Source organism: Oxyura jamaicensis, chromosome 9 (genome assembly GCF_011077185.1).
Source record: "Oxyura jamaicensis isolate SHBP4307 breed ruddy duck chromosome 9, BPBGC_Ojam_1.0, whole genome shotgun sequence".
Taxonomy (NCBI): Eukaryota; Metazoa; Chordata; class Aves; order Anseriformes; family Anatidae; genus Oxyura; species Oxyura jamaicensis.
In genome coordinates, this window is record NC_048901.1 from 9,844,333 (window position 1) to 9,865,445 (window position 21,113).

The 21,113-nt window shown below is 44.1% G+C and overlaps 2 protein-coding genes across 5 annotated transcripts in view; both read left to right on the forward strand.

The window, feature by feature from the left end:
- Window positions 1–2,307: 2,307 nt before the first annotated feature.
- On the forward strand, window positions 2,308–11,131 carry DBR1 (debranching RNA lariats 1). Its single transcript, XM_035334768.1, has 8 exons — window positions 2,308–2,550; window positions 2,634–2,758; window positions 2,846–2,926; window positions 4,165–4,250; window positions 5,463–5,687; window positions 6,534–6,614; window positions 7,529–7,674; window positions 8,217–11,131. Exons 1-8 carry the CDS (start codon window positions 2,354–2,356, stop codon window positions 8,890–8,892), a joined length of 1,617 nt encoding a protein of 538 aa, XP_035190659.1. The 5' UTR covers window positions 2,308–2,353; the 3' UTR covers window positions 8,893–11,131.
- A 997-nt stretch (window positions 11,132–12,128) lies between these two features.
- The window catches only part of ARMC8 (armadillo repeat containing 8), a 62,313-nt gene continuing 53,328 nt past the window's right edge, over window positions 12,129–21,113 (forward strand). For 2 of the 4 annotated variants that reach the window (XM_035334763.1, XM_035334764.1), the window contains exons 1-2: window positions 12,130–12,286; window positions 14,081–14,157. In XM_035334763.1, the coding sequence (XP_035190654.1) occupies window positions 12,239–12,286; window positions 14,081–14,157 (125 nt within the window). In that variant the 5' untranslated portion in view covers window positions 12,130–12,238. Of the gene's footprint in view, window positions 12,287–12,829; window positions 12,849–14,080; window positions 14,158–21,113 lie in introns of those variants that run through there. The other 2 variants (XM_035334765.1, XM_035334766.1) reach the window with 2 other exon arrangements.

The window sequence follows — 21,113 nt, forward strand, 5'->3', positions numbered from 1 at the left end:
GAAAAAGCGAGAGGCAGGGGAGCCGAAGTGCGGCCGCAGGGGGAAGGCAACCGCAGCGCCTCGGCGGTGGGGCCCGCGGGGGGCCTTGCGCTGCCGGTGTGTTTACTGCAGGTCGTGGTTTGGTGCCGCAGTTACCAGACAATACTGGGAGAGGAGGCGCCCAAAGACGCCAAAACATCGTTGCAGGTAAGTCTGGTGATATTTAGGCCAATCTCATGGGTTTTTCTCCTCAGGTAATCTCTGAACTCGTTTGGTTGCAGCACCCTCTTCCTTCTGTGCCACACATACATACCCACCCTCTAGCCCACCTTGCTCCAGTTTACAGCTTACAGGGACATCTCAGCCTCAGCAGGAACACCTCAGATTCCCTTTTCACACCTCCATTAAATCTCGCTCTCCTTCACAAGCACATAAACTGTCACCCTCCCACCGCCTCCCCCTTGTACCTCTGTTCAGCCACACCATTCCTCCCAAAAAGTCAGCCGCACATGCCTCCCTTTTGCTGTTTTCTTCACATTAGTGTCTTCTAAGTGCATTTCAGTACCTTCTAAAAGTGCTAGCAAGCATTTGACAGGAAAGTCTCCAAGAGTTTCTCCCATTCTATTCTCAGATGCGAGGGACACAACCCTGCCATCCCTAGCCCCTCAGAATACCATTTGTTCTTAATTTCTTTGGAGATAAAAAGATAAAAACTGAGCTACTTCTATGGCATTAAATTAGCACTGTCAGCTCAGGGAAAACAAACAAACAAACAAACAAACAAAAAAGTACAGGTTGGTATAGGCAGGCAACAGCCTAAAGGGCAAATGCCTCACACCCAAACAACCCACTGATCTGAGCCGGTATCTTGGGACTCTCCTTTCAGGGCCTTGTAGTTCCTTCCCGTCACACAGGACAGGACGTGCATTTGGTCAGTTAAGAGAAGTGCAGGCCCTCCATTGTAGGACTGGACGTGGAGCCATGAGAGATGTGCACAGCCACATCCAGGCACGGAACTGGCCACTGCAAAGCCCTATCCATAACCAAACGTGTATTAATCATGTGGTGGAAACGAGCTGCACTTCAGCCACATTTTTTTTTAACAGTCTTGAAGGACTGAACAAAATAACAATAAAAGAGTTAAGCATTAACTTGCCATTACTTACCCTGTAAATAGTAGTGTGACTGCCTCCCTTTGTGGTCTGACTGCTGCGGAAAGTTCAGAGCGGTTTTATTCAGTCAACATCCACACTTAAATTTGGTATGTTAAGATGCATAATGAATAGTGCAAAAATACTAAAATGCTACAGCATAACAAAAAAATACAGATTCAGCTGTACACCAATTTACTGGGGATAAGTGGCACATGGATTATGAGAAATGAGCCAGAACTAACAAAACCAGGAATTACAATTATAGTGTCAGTTTACCTTGACTGGCTGTGGACATGGTTGGGAAGGCAGGAAAGGGTAGGGCTGTCTCAGGAAAGAAAAAGTGAAGACTTGGCTGGCTGGAGGAAGTGGAGCAAGGAAGCATCTCCTGGCAGTCTTTGGGACCTTCCCAGGATGGTGTATCCTGAGTAAGTTGGTATATTCTAGAGACTCATGGACATTTCTCTGTCTTTCACCTGTACCCTTCTAGGAAGTCTGAGATGTGGCAAACGTGAGGGGCTATTGCTTGTCCCTAGAGAAGCTGGAAAGCCTTCCCAGGAGATGTGATGAGCTGACCGAGCTCTCACACAACACCCAGGTAAGTCTCAGAAAAAGTTACTGAAAGGGCTGGGTACACCTACGAGCACTTTGCTGTGCTCTTTCTCTAAGGACTAGTGGGCATTGAAGGCTTGGAGAACTTTTCCCTTCATTCCAGCTGGGCTTGGACAAGAGCCCCAAAGAACATGCAGTAACCCAATATTGTGAAATTATGAAATGTGTTAAGAGAACAACACTCTTATTTTCTGAGTATGGAAAGAGTCTGGTGTGTGGTATTTGCTGCTGTAGGGGAACAGGAATGTCTGCTTCATTCCATGATTACAGGGTATAGAGCAGCAAGTTAACGCTTAACTATGAGATCGTAATTTTATTCAATCCCTCAAGATTGTTAAAAATACAGTGGTAAAAGCCTGGAGCGGTTTTATTGCTTGACACACAACCACCACCCTACGATGCGATTCGCCGCCCCTCGAGACGAGGAGCTCGGCGCTCTCCACAGCGGGGGGCTGCCGGCCGCTGCGCAGTGGGTGAGCGGGCGGGTTCCTCGCCTTACGCATTCTGCGTGCCGCGCTACGCAGAGGGCGAGCGGGCGGGTCGCTGGCCGTACGCACTTTGCGTGACGCTCTCGGCGGGCGCGGCGCGTGCGCGGTGGCGCGGCGGTGGCCATGAAGGTGGCGGTGGCCGGGTGCTGCCATGGCGCCCTGGACAAGCTGTACGAGACGCTGGAGCTGCTGCAGCGGCGGCACGGCGTGCGGCCCGACCTGCTGCTCTGCTGCGGCGACTTCCAGGCTGTGCGCAACGAGGCGGACCTGCGCTGCATGGCCGTGCCCGCCAAGTACCGCCACATGCAGAGCTTCTATCGGTGAGCGCGGCGCGGCCCGGCCCGCCCGGCCCGGCCCTCCCGGCCCGCCCGGCCCCGCCGCCGCAGCTGTCGTGTCCCCGCAGGTACTACTCCGGCGAGAAGAAGGCCCCGGTCCTCACCGTGTTCATCGGCGGCAACCACGAGGCTTCCAACCACTTGCAGGAGCTGCCCTACGGCGGCTGGGTGGCGCCCAACATCTACTACCTCGGTAGGCTCGGCCGGCTCCCGGCCCCGTTCCCTGCCTTGTCCCCTTCCCCGGCCCTGCCGTGACGAGGCGCGCTCCCCTCTGCCCTAGGTTACGCGGGCGTCGTGCGGTTCCGCGGCGTGAGGATCGGCGGCATCTCGGGCATCTTCAAGTCTCACGACTACCGGAAAGGTACGGCACGGCAGGAGGGGGGGAGCCGGGCCCCGGCTGCGCCTCCTCCTCCCTTCTGAACCGACTGACGCTGGAAACCCCTCTTGAGCAGGGGAGAGTCTTCAGGTGGTCCGTGTAGCTACCTGGCAGTCATAGCAGGAAGCAGTGTGCCTTTTCAATGTCGTGGCTGGAACAGTCTTGACTTTTCCATGGTAGTGTCCTTGTAGCGTGCAACACAAGACTGTTCAGTTTTCCTTGTGTAAAACAGTTGATCTGTAAGTGTGATACTGTACAGATGGACAGGCCTGAACTGAGGCTTAGTGTCAGTAAGCCTCATTTTTCCATGTGTGTGTTCAAGAGCTCTTCCTTGGTGGAAGAGTCACCATCAGTGGCCAGAGACCTGATCATAAACGATGCCAGGTGTCAGCAGACACAACTTAGTCTTTCTCATTCATCAATGTATATCCTTCAGAGAAGCTTTGGAGATGGCTTTCAGTCTGAAAAGTATTGAATAGTTTTTTGGAATACTTGATTCTGTTTAATACCTATCAATATTAATTCAATTATTTGTTATCAAGTATACAAGTTGCGTGTCTGGATATTGCTTGCGGTAGGTGAGACTTTCAGTAGTTAGCATTATCATCAAAGAAGTAACTTTATTTTGTGTTGCTGCCAGTCTTCTGCTAATTCCTGTCTACCTTACATTCTCTGGCTGTGCCAGTATGCTTGCATATGTAGCCATGATACCAGCTGGCTGAAGTAGATAGCTATGTTGCATGGCTGTGCAGCAAACAGCTCTCTCTATGTGATGGCACATGGCTGTGCAGTGTAACTGTGGAGGTAAGGGATATGGGGAGGCAATGAGGGCTGGTATCTCACCTGAGCAACACAAAATCTCAGTCAGGAATGAAGTACTTAAGCTTTTCTGGCAAGAAGGGCCTTAGTTTTAAGAGTTAGAGTAAAACTTTGAGCAGTGCTTTTTTTTTTCTTCCCCTATAACTGATTTTCTGTATTCTCTGTAATTATATAAACAAAAAAAAAGACATTGAATGGAAGAAATGTTCAGTTTTGTAGACATTTTTACAACATATTTGCCTCATGCATAAAAAAAGAACAGCTTGTCAGCATAAGCCCCCTGTAAAGGAAACACAGCATCTCCTTCAGTTACTGGCAGCCTTGTACGTGGTATTGCTTTAGATGTTTACAGCGTTAGGAGGGAACCATTGATTCAGGCACCTACTATTTTCTCAATGTTTCAGGTCACTTTGAATGTCCACCGTACAACCAGCAAACAATTAGAAGTGCTTACCATGTGAGGAACATCGAGGTCTTCAAACTCAAGCAGGTTAGCAAAAAAAATATATATTTTTTAAACAGTGATGTTTTCCATTAATTTAAAAATGAGATGTTTAAGCTGTCCTGAGCAGCGCACTACTAGAGAGCAAATCAAGCCAGCAAATCTTAACTAATCTTGACAAGCCATTTTATGCAGGCTGTGATTTCATTACTGTATTTGAGTATCTTCTCAATGCTTTGTGTAGCAGGGCAAATTTGATCTGAATTGGGCATAATTGGGAGATTTTGTTTGTTAGGTTGGATAAAGTTCAGAGGATGACAGGTGCTCCAGCCATACACCTCTGTTCCAGCTTTAGGAAGATGGATGCTACCTTGTCGAATGTGCAGTCAAAGTTTACTAATGAGAATTGAACTGTATGAATGAGATGATCCCAAATGGCTGTGGTTGAAGTATTTTTCACCCCGCAGCTTGAAATACAAAGGACAGATTAGCTTTATTTTTGACCCATGTCCTACACCATGCTTTGTCACAATAGCTACTCTGTTTGGCTGAGGTTGTGGTGTGAACAGATGTGTTTATAAACATCTTGTGAATGACAATTCAGGTCGCCACTGGGGACTCAAGTGTTTAGTAGGTACAGGGATGCTGAATATGGGACAAAGGTTTCTGCCCTTATAAAAGTTTTGATGCATTTCCCTGAGTTTATTACTGGACTTGGGTTTCGTTCTGATACAGCTGATGGAGATGAATTGAGCATTGAACCAGGCTGTACTTTAGATGTTGACTAGATTTCTAAGGGGTGCTGCCTTTGAGGAGGAGTATTTTGCTTAGCCATTCTATTATCCCTTCTGAACAAAGATTTTAAAAATTCACGAGGAAGATGACTGATAGCATGTGGAGAACTCACTCTATAATTGTAACTTTAAGTCTTCTCCTGGCTGACTGATGTTTCCTGTGATGATCCCTCTTACAAGGCAGTATACTTAAAACACAGCTGACAGACCCAAGAAAGTGTAGTACGATCCAATCTGTGGAGAATGCTTCACAGTAGTCAAAATGGACTACTTCCATTTGACAACTTCAAAGGCCATCTGAAAGATGTACTAATTGCTCAAAAAAGGGAGGTTATTGGTCACAGCTAACTCTGTATCTGATCTGAAGCAGAACACGATGTGTTATGCATGTTCTGTCTTGTGATGTGTAATTTTGAAACTTTTATCATATGTTTGATTTATACCATATGCATTTTTGGCTTGATAGTTAAAGCGCCCAATGGACATATTTATGTCACACGACTGGCCAAGGAGCATATATCACTACGGAAACAAGAAGCAGCTTCTTAAAATGAAATCCTTCTTCCGTCAAGAAGTGGAGAGCAACACATTAGGAAGCCCTGCTGCCTCAGAGCTTCTGCAGCACCTGAAACCCAGTTATTGGTTCTCAGCACATCTCCACGTTAAGTTTGCAGCTTTCATGCAACACCAGGTAAAGGGGAATAAAACCAAGAGCATATGCTTTCCAAGGATGTTTCAGAATTCTAGTGCAGGTAGTCATGTCCAGAAAAGCAGCTTCTTAATGTGGATTTGCTTAGTAATTAAAATTCAGCTTAAGCCCCAAAATCTTAAGTGGTCTTAAGACTACTGCCTTATGGAAGTTAGAGATGTTATAAATCAGTGGTGGCACCACCTCATCTTCAGGGACAGCATGAAATAGCTAAAGCTGCTGCACTTGAAGCTTCTTAATTTAAATTTTACAGAAAAGCGCCCTTTTCCCCTGCTTTACTGGGGAAGGATACAGCTTCAAAAGAATGATAGAGAAGCAAATGAGCAGACTGGTTAACCTGGGATGGGAGGATACCTTTACTAAGGCTTGGAGGGTGAAATTGGCTGCCTAGGTAAAGACAAAACAGTCCCCATAGGTTGAAACTTCTCTTTCTTAATTTTAATTTTTGTGAAAGTGGTGTGACATGCTATTATAATTTGCAGTTCATTAAATGTTGAAAGGTAACTGTAGATATTTTGACTCAAGTCTGCTTCTAATTATGTTAAAGTTTTTCTTTTGGCATCAAGGCTAGGTATGTTCAGCTGCCTTGGCTGAAGGAGACCTGTGGCTCTTGCTTTATCTTCTTATTGTCAGTGTCCAACTTCTTGTTAGACATCTGCTGATGTCTGTCCCCTCTCTCTCTCCATCCCTTTCTTACAATCCCATGCTGCTTCCCTATTTCAGAAACTATTTTAATGTAAATTGTGCTTTTAAATCTCTACATTGCTTGTGTAAAGTAGGGTAATTTAATAGGAACGCTAATGGCTGTTAACATCTTGTGTTTCCTAGACAAACTCCAAAGAAGAGCTACCAAAAGCAACAAAGTTTTTGGCTTTGGATAAATGTCTGCCTCACAGAGACTTCCTGCAGGTGATGACCATGTGCAGTGGGTTAGCTGACAGCATGCTCTTCAGATGCAAACATCTCAGTAGTCTTACTTTAAAGTAGCTGTTATTTGTTGTCTTAAAGGGAAAATGGTTCGTTATCTGTCTTTAGGATGTGTGGTGGGATCCAATTGCCCTAGCCAATTGCCTCCTTTGAGGATGAGAGTCTGAGGATGGGCTTTTGCTATGCAGAGGTACATGGGGGTGCTAGTCTGCACCTAAAATCCCATAGGAGAACTGATCTGCAGTAATACTGCCTCCAGCAGCGTGGTCGTCCACCTGTGTTTAGCTCTGTTTTACGCTATATTAGAAGGTTAAATTCCTTTTATGGATTATTTAAAATCAGAGGTGACTAGTACAGCTTGGCTAATCCAAATTGTTTAATTGAGTTTAGTGTCACAGAAGACAAAGTGATTTGGGTTTCAATTGGTCAGCTGCTGAAAGTGTTTAAGAACTATCAATGTTAATCTCATTCTGTGCTAAGAATTTCCATAGAAAAACTTGTCAGTTCTTCACGATTTTTGGCTTAGAAGAAGGTGAGAACTTTAAAGTAAGCAATTTTTTTTAAGTTGTGTACCTGTCCAGTGGCTGGAAGTACGGAGAGGAGGGTGCTCTGATTTTGAGTTGCTATAAGCTAAAATACAGAAGTGTTACAGGAGAGCCTGTTTTAATTGCTGATTGTCCTCTCTTACCTGCTTACTGCTATGGGCTTCTCTGTAGGACTGCCCTGAGAGGGAGTTTGATTGAGGCCATTAGCTTAGCATACTTCAGACTTAATTACAATTCTGTACCATGAAAACAGCACTGCAAACTTTAATTGCTTTCTGGTGTCAAGAGAAATACCTCACCTCATCTGTTTTATGTTTTTTTTTGTTGTTGTTGTTGCCTTGTTTTGAACAGATAATAGATGTAGAGCATGATCCTACTGCAGGTGACTCGCTGGAGTACGATGCTGAGTGGATTGCAGTCCTTAAGGCCACCAACAGTCTCATTAATGTGACTCAGAGCACGTGGAATATGCCTGAAAATAATGGCCTCCATGCAAAGTAAGCAGCACGCAAAGTAGAAAGTAAAGCATGATTTAGCTGGGCTGGAAGTGTACTGACCTTTTATAGTTGTGTTTTTTATACTTACCCTTTATAGTTGGGTTTCTCTGTTCTGCAGCCTCTAATGTCTGTAGGACTAGGTAGATACTTTGGAAGACAAAGGGGATGATAAGGGCTGTGCTGTAGAGCTTACAGTTTCCTTACTGCTCTGTGCAGGCAGTTAGTTTTCTTTGGCAGACTTGGATAACACAAGGGGCAAAAAATACATGGTGACTGATCTTCTTGTTGGTCACTGTGAGGCTGAAAATCAGGCTTCCAGGCTTTACCGGGTGGGTTGGCATCATACACAGACGCTTGGTGTGCAGAGCAGAATCTCAGTATTGACCAAAGGTAATATGCTTGGGTGGGGTGGGGGGGATGACTGAGAAATTGCCTGTTGTAAGATGAATTTGTTACCCTTGTTTAAAAGTTTATCTTTGCCGTGGGAAGGGAAAATACCTTTTGACTAGCTGCACTTTTGTTAACTTCATGAACTTATTTAGGTGGGATTACAGTGTAACAGAAGAAGCCATCAAGGAGGTGTTAGAAGAGCTGAATCATAACCTCAAAATTCCTTGCAACTTCACCTTGACAGCTGCTTGTTACGATCCCACCAAGCCCCAGAAAAACATGGAACCAGTTCATACCATCAATCCACAGACCACTGAGTTCTGTGCCCAGTTTGGCCTCACTGACATCAATGATAGGATCCAGCAAGTTAAAGAAGAGGGCTCAGTACGAGAATATGAGGAGGAGGAGGAAGAGGAAGAGATGGACAGTACTGGGTCAGCAGAGGAACCCAGTGAATATAATACAGATAATTCTGGACTTTCATCCATTAATCCTGATGAAATAATGCTGGATGATGAAGGAGGTGATGAAGACTTGAGTACGTGTTCTGTCGATCCATCCCCTGATCATCCTCCTGAGTTTTCTGCAAGTTTTTCTGACATCAGGATCATGCCAGATTCCATGGCAGTATCATCTGACGATGCTATGGACTCCAACAATGAGGAACTGGAGAAATCTAGTGTGAGTAAGGAGGCAGAAGAGAAGAGCTTGAATGAGAGACCTTTAAAGCGCATTGGTGGTAATGAAAATGGGAACACGGGCATTAAAAAAATCAAGAGACGGAATCAAGCCATCTATGCTGCAGAGGATGAAGATAAAACAGAGTAACACTTCATATGTTGCATAACTAAATTCTCTCCCTACCCCTTTATGCAGAGGTGGTGAGAACTATGGTGAACTACTCATGCTTTTAACATTATTTGATCTTATTCATGCTGCTTTCTTGAGGTGAAGAGGCTCTACATACCTCTTTCAGGGAAGAATATTTAGCTTGATTAAACATCTAAGCCAGAAGCAAAATTTTGCAACAAAGTGCTTTGTCAAAGGACTTAAAGCCCATGTATAATCAGTTGATTTTGCTTCTGCTCTTGGTTATGAGTGTATATATACTATGTATCTTGAGCTGTACTGCTATTCAAGAATCACCGTGCTGGTTCAACAGGAAAAGAACTCTTAAACTATAATTCAAGTCAAAGTGAGAGGATGCCTGACACATGAGACTGAACTATTTGATTTTATTGCTTTTGTCTTGTTTTATACTGAACTTTTAATACAAAGTAGCATATGCAATAACTGCGTGAACTAAATTTGAAAGTAGAATTCCCAGGATAACCAAACAGCAATAGAGGAGTGAGGATTTTTGTTTCTGCTGACATTCATACCATAGAAAAGCTTCGTGGTCATAAACAAAACAATGTGCATTGTCTAGTATTGGCTTTTAATTACTGTTTTGGTACAGAACCAAGTCCCTTAATTTAAGGCACGACAGTTTTATGTGGACCATGCAAGCAAACATCTCTGTTCTTAAAAACTCACTTGTGTGCTGTTTCTTAGAAGTTGAGAACCATATTGTAAAATTAAAACGCATCTGTTTAGGGTGAATGGCTTTCTAAATGTGGACATCATTGTCTCAATTCTCACTAATTAAGGCTGTGTTGTATTTTCATGCAAGGTGACTGATGCTTCAGACAGCAACGCTTACCATTATCTTTAGCCTACGTTTTCACCTGACACTTCTTTTCAGTAGGATGTAAATTCCTAATTCTTACAGCTTGGTCTGGAATCTTCCAAAACACCTTCATAGACTTGACCTATGGCTGGGCAGCTCCTGTTCTCCTTTAGATCTTCTTGGAAGTTTTCTTTTTATTCTTCTTACTCTCCTTCAGTTTTCCCTGAATTAGCAAACATATCATGCTCCTTTTGGTATGGAAGGCTGTGAGGATAACAAAACTTACCGAATTAATGAAAACAAGTGTTTTCAAGTACGATGGCATACCATTAGACTTGTTAGCCTTACAGTCAGCTTCTGCTGGTGTTCTGTGCTGAGCTTTCAGAATCAGAGAAGGAATTCCTCATGACTGTGCCACCCTTGAGATGAGCAGTAGTTCCAGTGTGCTTTTACTCATCTAAGGCCCGAGCTCTATGGAGAAGAAAGCATTCCTTCAGGAGAAGAGAACTGGACAGGGAGCCATGAGTAAAAATAGACTGGTGAGTTGTAGCCGGGAAATGCTTCAACTTCTGTCTTAAAATCAGTCAAATTCTGGGATTCATCTTGTGATCTTGGTTTCTTGCCTGCCAGCAGGTCACTATGCAAACTAAATGCATATAAGTATTTAAGAACTGGCAAATGTCAAAAATAATGCTCTCCACAGTTCTGATTAACAGCTTTGTATTGGTGTGCTGATACCATTAACATCCCGGGTTTCTTTTTTTCCAGAGGACAGTATTTTGTTTACTAAATGATTAGTTGGACCCTATTAATGTTCCTGTATCTCTCTGTGCCTGCTCATCTGTCAGAAAACCCACCGAAGTGATCTGTGGTAAGATGTGATAAAGAACTGGGAGAGTTTGCTGTAACCCTCAGGTTATCTAAAGCAGCTGTTAAAGTTGCCTAGGTTACTGAAAAGCGTTCAGTACCTTTAAGGGTCTTGGCTCTGCAATGTTAAAACCTTAATCATGCCTGCATTTCCTCGTGATCTGAAGACTATCATGGTAATAAAGTATTTCCTCTGTACCATCAAAAAGATGTGATTTTAAGTACAAAATATGGTATGATCTTGAAAAGTCACTGAAGAAATTGTGTGGTGTTCAGCTGTCAAATTCTATGTGGCGTGGATGATGTAGGTTACACTTAATGGATGCTTTTGTCTAATTTCATGTTTTTAAAGCGAATTGTTTTGTTGTGTCTTCTACTTTATGATAAATGTGTTTTGGCTTTCTAGAAAGGAGACTACCAAGATGGAATACTGATTTTTAGAATCTTTAGAGTTTTTTTTTTTTTTTAATGAAGAATGTCAGCATCCATTGAGTGGAGTGCAGATGTAAATATACTTTTTTTGAGTCTGAACCATGTGTGACCTATATAGACTTACTGTGCCCTCTCTTGCAGTTGCTTGGCCTCTTTGCAGTTTGAAGTATCCATCTCTACTGTATTCTCATCCACTATGGATTTTCTGTGTCAGCAAGATCCTCTTTACATGTAAAGTCAGTTGAAGCTCTGAACTTGATGCTTCTGCAGTTAAGACCAAGTACTCCAACAAGTATGTAAAAAGGTTAGGAAAAGCTGACAAATTTAATCAGTTCTGGGTCCTAAGATCCAGACTCCTTTAAAGGAAGCTTTAGAGTTTTTGAAAAATTTTAATATTGGTGAGAAACGTCTGGAAAATGTTTCTCTGTCAGACCTGGTACATTTGTACTCACAAACTGGTCAGTAGATGAGACTTGCGCTTTTTATAGATAAAGTCAGAGACGTTTTAGGTAGTGCTTGAGAAAATTGTTCACTTGTTTCAGTCCAGGGGATTTTGTTCACACTGTGTTAGTAATCTAAACAAAGAACAGGGGCATAACTTTTAGAAAATAATTCATTTGCTTATGAAAAAGCTAAGTTAATTTAACTTGCACTCCCATTATGCTGTGCAAAATCCGTGGCGGGTGCCAAACCGGTGTCTACCTCTTGATAGCGAAATATGAGATATAGGGGCTGTGAGCTGTGGCATTCCTACCCATCCCCTTACCCCGCTAATCCTGTCCTCAGTAGCGCAGCGATGGACGCAGCACCCCCCGGGCCTCCAGCTGTGCACCACCCAGGGGCCCGCTACCCCGGCTTTAGATCTGCCAAGAGCCTGTAGCAAAACAGAGGGGTTGGGGAAAAGAAAAAGGAAAAAGAACCCCCGGCTCCCTGCGAGCACGAGGGAGGGTACCCGCGCCTGCCAGCCGAGCTGCGCCGCCAGGGGCCGCCCTCAGGCCGGCGGCGCATGCGGGGCGGTTGGGCAGGGCCGGGGCGCGGCGAGGCTGCGCCGCTCGGCTCCGCTCCGCCCCGGCCGGCTCCGCCCCGCCCCGGCCGGCCCTGGTGTCTCCGCCCCGCCCCGCCATGAGGCCGGGCCCGGTGGCGGCGGCGCTCCGACGCGCTTGAGGGCGCCGCCGGCGGCGGGGCTGCGGCTGCTGCGCCGCCAAGATGGCGTCGTGCGTGCTGGAGGCGCCGCTCCGCATGAGCGTCCTCTCGGTGAGTGCCCGCGGGCTCTGCCCGCCCGTCCGGCAGGGGGCTCGGCCTGACCTTGGCCGCCGGCTGCGGGGGGCACCTGCGGGCCCTTTGTGCGGAGGCGGGGGCGCCCCGTCCCGGCAACTTTCCCCCGGCGCCGCCCGTCTGCTTCCCCCCCCCCCCCGCCCCGGGCAGGCCCGGACCGCCGGCACCCGCCGCCGTTGGGGCCTGCCCTCCGCTCCCACCGCCCCGAGCAGGCCGGGGCCGTGCAGCCGCGGGCCTGGCAGAAGGGAAGGGGCCGCCGGCTGCCGGCCCTGCCCGTCCCCCGGAGAAGCCCGGCACCCCGGTGCTGCTCCCCCGAGCCCTGCGCTGCGAGGAACAATGCGGAGGGTACGGCGTGGGTGCTGCCTGGGGCAGCCCAGGGCGTCCTCTTCGTGTTGTTTTTTTCTCTCCGGAGTACGATTTCTTACCGAGCAATGGACCCCTAAAACTGATAATGTTGATAGATTCTTCATTTTTGGGGCCTGCCTGAAGAACTTGTTGGCCTGGATACGAATGCCCTTCTGCATTGCAACCCTGCTGGCTGATAAGGTGAAAGCCAGGGTATTTTAGAAACGGAAGGCAGTGGGATCGCTGGAGTCCAGAGCACTTCTACATAGAAAGACATAGATTGGGCAGGTGAAAGTCCACTGCTGTTCACAAAAATACTGTCCTTTTTACATGATGGATGCTTACATGTGGAATTTATTTAGCATAATTTAATAGTATTTTCGTAGACAAAGGAGTTCTGCCTCTAGATTCTTCTCTCAAGCTTACGTGAGACCACGAGTGAGCTGCTGGTGATTCTGGGGAAGCAGGCACAGGTTTAGCCAAGAGTTAGATATCTGTGAAGCAATAAACAGTTCACAATTCCCTTATAGTTCCTTTCAAGGAAAACTCATAAGGAAAAAATAGGATAAGCCTAATAAAAGGTTGAGCTGAAAAAAAAAAAAAAAAAAAGATAATGGAAATGCTTTCTGGCACGTGTTTGTGAGAACCTGGAGGGAAAATTCTCTTCCCTTTTCCCACCCATGTTTTTTTGGAACACTTTTCATCTCCAGCTTTGGATCTTCTCAAAGAGAATAACAAATCATTGGTGCATAAATGTTTAGCTTACAAGCATGGTCCTGTTACCAAGAGGAGAGTTCACTTTCTCTTGTAAAATAGTTATGGGAAATGTTATGGAGAATATTGTGCTGCTGTCCCTGTTGAAGTTGTGTGGGACAGTAGGCAGCCTGTCTTAGAGAAGGACAGTCTCTGCAATGTGTAAAGTTGGTATGATAAAGCAAGCTACAGAGAAATGTCTTAATAGGCGCTTCCGTATTTTCAAGAGCTTTTTTGTCAATATACATCTTGAGCAACGTTAACAGCTCTTAGAACTTTTTCTTGCAGGAATGTGGTTTTTCTATGCAGTAACTGAACATAAGTAAATTGGAATTTAAGGCAGTGCTGATATCTGAAATAGACCCCTTTGGGTGTCCTTTTCATAAACTACAAATACCTGCCAGCACTGCATTAACTGGCTTTGACTCATAATGTATTGTTATCTGCATTAAATACATCTTATTCTTTAAGTCATGCTTAAACATGGGGTTAATTCTTTGTGCAGATGTTGCCCAGCAGTAACATACTGCACGTTTGAATATGATCCTGTGGTTTTGCTGCTGTCTTGCCTGGTAGGTTTTATAGACCTGCTGTTGCTTTAGTCATTCCTGTTTTTCTGCCATTATATGAACTGATACAAACTATTAAAAATATGTTTCATTTTTTTCTCTGCAGGAAGTTACGGCCAGTAGCCGCCACTATGTTGACAGATTATTTGACCTAGATCCTCAGAAAGTTCTGCAAGGTGTCATGTAAGTCATCTGAAACACATTTGGGCTGTTGGTTGTGCATAAGCTAGGTTAACTTGAATCCCGCTAGAATTGTATGTCAAGAGGAAGAAGCTGTGTCTCTTTTTGAGAAATCTTGTTGGAAAATTTTAATACAAACATGATAGTACTGTTTTAGCACCCTATTGCTATGTAGTGTGCGTAACCAGCCTCACAGGTGTCAGAAATGAGGTTAAACATTCTGTGAGCATTCAGAAAATAAAAAATGAACCATTTCTTCCCTTTGGCCACCTTTTGATTCTCTTCTGTCTGCTTTTTTCTAATTCTGTATTAAAAGATTTTTTTTTGTCCACTGCCAAGTCAGCGTACCTGCCTCTTCCTTTTTCCTCTGCTGCCATGCCTGAGTATTGATTTTTGATGCATGGCCTCTATCTCAGTAAAGGGAACTGCAAGCCGAAAGAAACTACTTCCATAGAAATTAATTTGGACGCTGGTTACGTTTCAGTGTTTCTTTTGCCTGCCGATGACAGTGGGTAAGGACCGAAAGATTAAGAGGCCTTGCCGTGTTGATCAGGTGGTAAACCTGGTGCAAGGATCGGGCTGTGTTCTCACTGTCCCTGGGCTGTATGCTTTGCACTGTAACCACACCGCGATGTGACTAGTGAGTCCCTGCCCAGCACTGACTGCTGGTGAAGCCAGGCCTGCTCAGGCTTACCTACGGTTTGCTGGCTGTGGTTATCTAGCAAAACACAACATTTGGTTGAAGGATCAAGTGGATCAAAAAGCCAGGAACGTCCACTGTGTTGTTTAGGACTATCTGACATGTTTCCGGTAGGAGATGGTAAGAATTTCAGAAGGTGGCCCAGGGACGGAGTAGGCACCATCAGAATTAGTATCCCTCTGAAATTACGTGAGAAACAAAACACAAATATAAAGCTATCTTGGAAAAACCTTTATTTGTTGAAATATCCTCTTACGTACCAGAATTTTTTATACTGATTAGTGTAAATATTGCAGGTTCTTAATTCTTCTCTGTAGAAGAGTCTAACATTTCTTCCACTCTTGGCCTTAGTCCACTACTCACAAAGCTGGCTTGGCTGGTCCCAGGGTGAGGATGCGTCTCATCCCACATCCACGTGGCTGGCTCAGCCTCCTTGGCAGATGCTCTGGGCACTGGGTGGCGCTCCCTCCCCTCTCTCCTTTCTTCTCCAAGGAACTGGAAACAAGTCTTGGCAATCCCTTCCCCATCTTCCGAGGTGTTACTCACATCTTTTGAAGTCTAGTGACTTCCCAGAACCAAAAGTCTTGAGCAGTCTTTTATCTTAGCTAACACCTTGAAATTCTTTGCGTTGTCCATGGGTGACCGTGGAATCTGTGCTGAGCTGCCTTTTAGTTTTGCTGTGGTTCAGGAATAAAATGAATTCCTGACAGTCGCAGGGCGACTATCTCGATGAGAAGTTGGCTTCTCCAGTTAAAGTTCATCATGTGTCCTTTTAAAGACACCAAAATACCAATTTATTTTGCAATAGCTTTCTTTGTGGTTTGCTACCTTAGTGTCTGGTTTCCGATACAGGAGATGTTATGCCGCTTGGCCTCATAAAGTGTTCTAAGCTCTTTATTTTGGTCTTTGCATCACGCAGCGTTTTCAGCTCATCCTTTCTCTTGAGTACCTGGATGTGTCCTTTATGGATCTGCTTTGTGATTTTTCTCTTTGCATTTTGGTACTGGCACCATGAAGACCACCAGGCGGTGTCTTTGAGGTCGAGCTTTGTACAGGAACCATTTCTTCTCAAGCTAACGCTCTGAGATATGGGGAGATGATGAGCAGTAAGCGTAAGGAAGCATTTGAAGACCCATCCTTTTAAGAATGGCTCAGCGTTCCACTGGTTGAAATAACTGGTGCTGCTGCTTAGAAGCTGCTGAAGGAATTTATGCAAAAGTTATCTTCTCTTAGAGTTAGACCTTTTAAAGCTGCACATTTGATAGGATAAGTGTCTTTGAAGATTGCAGGGGGAAAAAAAAGGAGGAAAAAAATCACAGCGCAGATTTGGTTGGTAAGCTACATGTGCGACACCTTGGTTAAAATCCTGATTCTGAGAGTGTGTCTTTGTTGACATTAAGCAAATCCTGCGTGATGGATTTGTTATTTTCCAAATATTAGCGGATAGATGTGCTACAGTCCAATTTAAAGTGGTGTATAAAAAAAAATCAGTCCAAGATTACTTTTGTGCAAAAGAATATGGCTTTTCCCTTCTTCCTTTGTCTTAAGGTATCTGAAAAGGTATTGAAGTTGGAACAAACTGAGATTTGGGGTGATCTGGTGGGGGGGGGGTAGAAGGTGTTGGGGTGGAAGAGGATTAAAGTTCTACCTGAAGTGTCTCAGAAGCTTTATCAAGTATTCTGTGTAATTCCCTGAAAATCTTTGGTTCCTAAGATGTGCTGTTTTTTTCCTGCATCCTGGCTGAAAGTCCCGATGACCTAGATTTTTGTTGTGATTGATGGAACTGTATGAATATCAAGGTTCAGAAAGGGCTGGCTTAAGAGGCTTTGTTTCTGCAGATTGGCTTCAGTTACAGTCATTCTGTTCTTCATATGCTCTTAAAGAAACTTGACCGAATAACGTGTGTTTGGGGCTTTCTTTAATTGCATCCTTTTACATTTTAATGAAAACCAAGCTTCTGAATGAGGTTTGATTAAAGGTAAAATACAGCTAAGTGCTTCTTGGACTTGAAAACCACGCCAATCCAGTCGTGGTCTTGTGAGTGGAGAAGACTTACAATTACATACTCTGAAAGTCTTTAAACTACCAACTCTCATCTTTTTTTCCTTTTTTTTTTTCATGATTTGTCAGAGAGGTTATATTCAGAATCATCTTGTGTCCACAGAGTAAAGTTTTACCTGGCTAGGGTTTTTGTTTGTTTGTTTTCCTTCTCATGGGAAAATTGAAAAACCATTTCTCCTTTGTCCGGTACTGCTGTATGTGCTTCTGTTGATCTTATTGCAAAATGTCAAGTTTCCTGGGGAACTTCTCTTTGCATCATTCCACTCACGTTCATCTAAGTATTCACAGTAGGTTGGAATGGGAGAATTGCGCGTACCTGTCAGTAAATCATTAGCTTCAGTTCAGGATTTGAAATTTTGGGGTTCTTACAAGGATGACTACTGCCTTTCACTGTACCTGATGGAGAACTGTAAAGTGCACATGGCCCGTTTTTGCAGGCCCACATCTGTATGGAAGCGTGTGTGTTTGCCTTTCTATTGACTGTCTTTATAAACGAGCAGGCTTAACATAGTGGTTTCCTTCTGTAAGCTTTAACTGTTCGATGTGTATGTGTGTATGCTTGAGAGGTCTTAGAGGTTTACATTGTGTCTACTTAAGTGCTTTTCTAAGCCTTTCATTTTCTGTATTACTGTTCTACAGTTCAAATGTTCTCAAATACACTTTGACTGCATTCTGCAAGGTCAGCAGCAGCGCCAGGTATGCAGGTACTGAATATATTTGGTGCTGACAGTCCACAGACCACCCCAAACAGATACTGTAAGCGATTAAATGCTGTGTTCTCTCAGAAGTTCTCTTAAATATTTTGCCATTGTTGGCAGAGGAACAGAACATAGCTCTGTGTGTTTTGTGTTGTTGTAAGAGCTTCATGTGTCCCAAGATGCTTGCTGCAACAACAGCTTGTGCTTTGTAGCATGGCAGTGTATTAGACTACAGTTTGGTTTTCATCCACACTTGAGCTCAGGACCGCTTTGTTCAGGTGAGACCCATGCCTATTTTTGTCCACTAATTTATTTGCTGGTCGGAGGCTTCTTTGAGAAACACTTTGTCACGTGTAGTTTGCCTGGTGTCTTCAAAGGTGATCCATCATTTCAGAAAGCTATGCAAATGGCATCGCAAAGCCTGGTTTTGAAAGGAGCATTCTTTCTGACAAATCTGGCATACTCAAGGTGCCAACTGTTTCTCATCAGGCTGTTCCTTAGCAGTCAAAGGGTGTCATCTTGTATGGCTTGTAAATAACCACCATCCCAGTGCTCTGAGAATTCCCATGCTGCTGCTGTTTCTGTCCTTTTTGGAAGTGCTTCATCCAGTCCGCTGGAGTTCCAGACAAGCATTTTCCAAACTTGTGTGAACGTTTTATTTCCCAGGAAAAAGGAAGAATCACCCTACGAAATGATGCTGCGTACTGTTTACGGTATGTGTACGTTTACAGGACCTTCCTTTTTCCTGTGGAGCGTGTCCAGTGCTGTGCTGGGAATACTGGTATCAATCTCTGTGGTATTTTTAATTTGTGACATACACGCTTCCTACACAGGCTGATTTTGAGTGTTTGAGAGTCCATGTTTTTGATGTGGACAGTGTAGTAGTTGGCATCTGGGGCAGAACTTGTGGGCCGCTTTGAATCAGACTGAGTCCCTGCAGGCTTGGGCTGGCAGTGTTGCAGCAGTTAGTGGTTATGCGCAGTGTTTTGAAGACTGTGAAAATGATATTTTGGTACAACCAAGATGTAATTGGGCTTACCTTTGCATAGGTTTTTGGATGCAAAATTATGAGGTGTGTGTTAAAAGCTCCTCTAAGGGACAATGGACTTGTATTTGCATTTGACCGAGGATGTTTTTACTTCTTGCTGGTTTCTGCCTTCTTCAAAGAGAAGATACCAGAAAGTAGTCACAAACTGGAAAAAAATGAGCATGTGTTTTAAGTAGTAACAATGCTTTTGTGGAACCTATCTTGTGTCTCTTTTGTGGGCAGTTGCTTTGAAATTCATGGGGAACACCTCAAACTGTGCATTTGTTACATCTGTCTTCTTCACTCGTTTATTTTTTGGATTTGTAAAAATGTTCCAGGTGTTTTTAGATGATTTTGTAATAGTGTCTTGTATTTCTCAGCTGTGGCAATTGGATGCACACATGCCTACAGGGAAAGCTGTTTGAAATATAAGAGACAGCTTCATGGAGTGGGAAGAGAAGAAATTCCCATCTCCGTTCTAACGGGGCAGCAGGTACCCCCTTCAGCCAGTTACGAAGAGGCTTCTTCTGCCTCTTGTTCTTCATGTCCCATGAAACAAAAGTCTTCCACACAGCAAACAGCACTTGTTTTCACGTTGTGCATCCAAAATACATGCAGTCACATTTTCCATCTTTCAGTTCTGGACTTAAATTTTCTGCAGGAGTCTTGCTTTGTTCTTTGCATATTCCTTGCCTTGATTTTCACCAGAATGGCCCTATGAGAAGAAATCTTTAGAGGTTCCTGTTACTCTTTGCTTCTGCACGTTTTCAGTCAGTTCTGTTGATCTTCTAGACCTGGTACTCTGTGGTAACTATATATTCGTTCAGATGCAGTAGGGAACTTTCAGGTCTAATTTTTCAGGTCAGAACTTGAAAAATTAGATCACTTGTAGATGAAAGTGTTTCTGTGTAGCCTCATCATGTGCTGAGGGAAGAGACTGCTGAGTCTTCTGGTGACGCTTCTTGAGCTGCAGGATAGGCTCTTTGTGGCTTGGAAATTGAAAGCTTGTTCTTTAGGATGCAGAATCTGACAGGGAAATTGGAGCAGGGTTAGGTGAGAGGGAGCTGGGAGCAGTACTCCATTTGTTGATCCTCCCTTTCAAGAGGTAAGCTGAAGAATGTAATAGCTAGGCACGTTTTTCAGAGTGGCAGGGGATGAAAATGGAAGGGGCTCAAACATTGTTTGAGAATTAAGTAGTGTTCTGTGAAGAGTGGTTTTCAATATAATAGATTTTGCAGGGTCAGGTGGAAAAATAATGTAGATACAGAGAGAAGAGGGGAGGCTATAATAAAGGCAAAGAAATTGTGTAATCCTCTCTTAGAATAAGATATTTTCTCCCTTTGGGCTTGCTTTATAATGCAGCAAAAGGTACAAATGTGTAATACTGCTTATTTTATTTTATTTTATTTTATTTTATTTTATTTTTCAAATAAATTCTGTGTCATAACTTCTGGTCTAAAGCTTAGAGGTGGGCTAAATTACAGGCAATCAGGTCCGCCTATTATACCTGGCTAGAAGTCATCAGGCTGGTAGGGTTGTTTAATATCTCAAGCCTTGTGGCTGCTACCCTGAGCCTGAAAGCATTGACCACTGAAGCTGTTGAGGCTCTGCCTTTCAGAAAGAGCACGAAGCTGTCTTCTCCAAAACTGTGCTCCTGATGCCAGCTTCAGAGTAGCAGTGCTGTTGCTGTGATGGTTTCAGGCCGTAAGCAGGGTAAGAGCGGAGAAGCAACTTTTACCAGACTAGCTGATGTACCTAGAGAAAATCAGGCAAGTGTTGGTCACAAAGGTCTCGAGTGGCAAACTTCAAGCTCAGCCCAGTTGAATACTGAGGTCATTCAGAGTTTAGCTCAACTTTGTAGTTGGCTAACAAATCCATAGAGGAGAGCTGGTTGTAAGGGAGAGAGAAATGTGGCAGGCATAGGAGGGAGAAATAGTCACTGTGCCCTTTGCGTGTGTGGGGGAGTTAGACTGAGCTAGGGGTTGGGCTTGAGGTGAATGTGTGCCATAAAATCAACAATGCTACTGAGTTTGTGATGCCGAATATCTGGTGTTTGATTTTTGTTCTGAGGTTCTGACTCAAACCGATCAGAATCTGCTTTAAAAAATAGTTAACTTCCCTTTCAAAACAAGCTTGTTTCCAATTTGCAGTATGGAACTACGTTCTTCTAGGTTATCTCCCTGTAAAAGGTTAATGTTTCTTGTGGCATTCAAAGGATAAAAATCTGTTTACATTTATTTGTCTGGCAGATGATTAAAATGGTTTTAGTATGTGTGCTGTATTGCTAGTGATGAACTGATCATTTAAATACGTTGGGATTTTTGCTTCTTTTTTTTTTTTGGGGGAATGGAAAGGTAACAGGAGGGGTACCTGGTAAAATCACTTGTTAAAACATGCTTTAAACATGCATTGTCTGAAACATCCAGAAATTGTCCCCCAGATGTAAAATGGGAGAGTTGAGTATTGATAAATT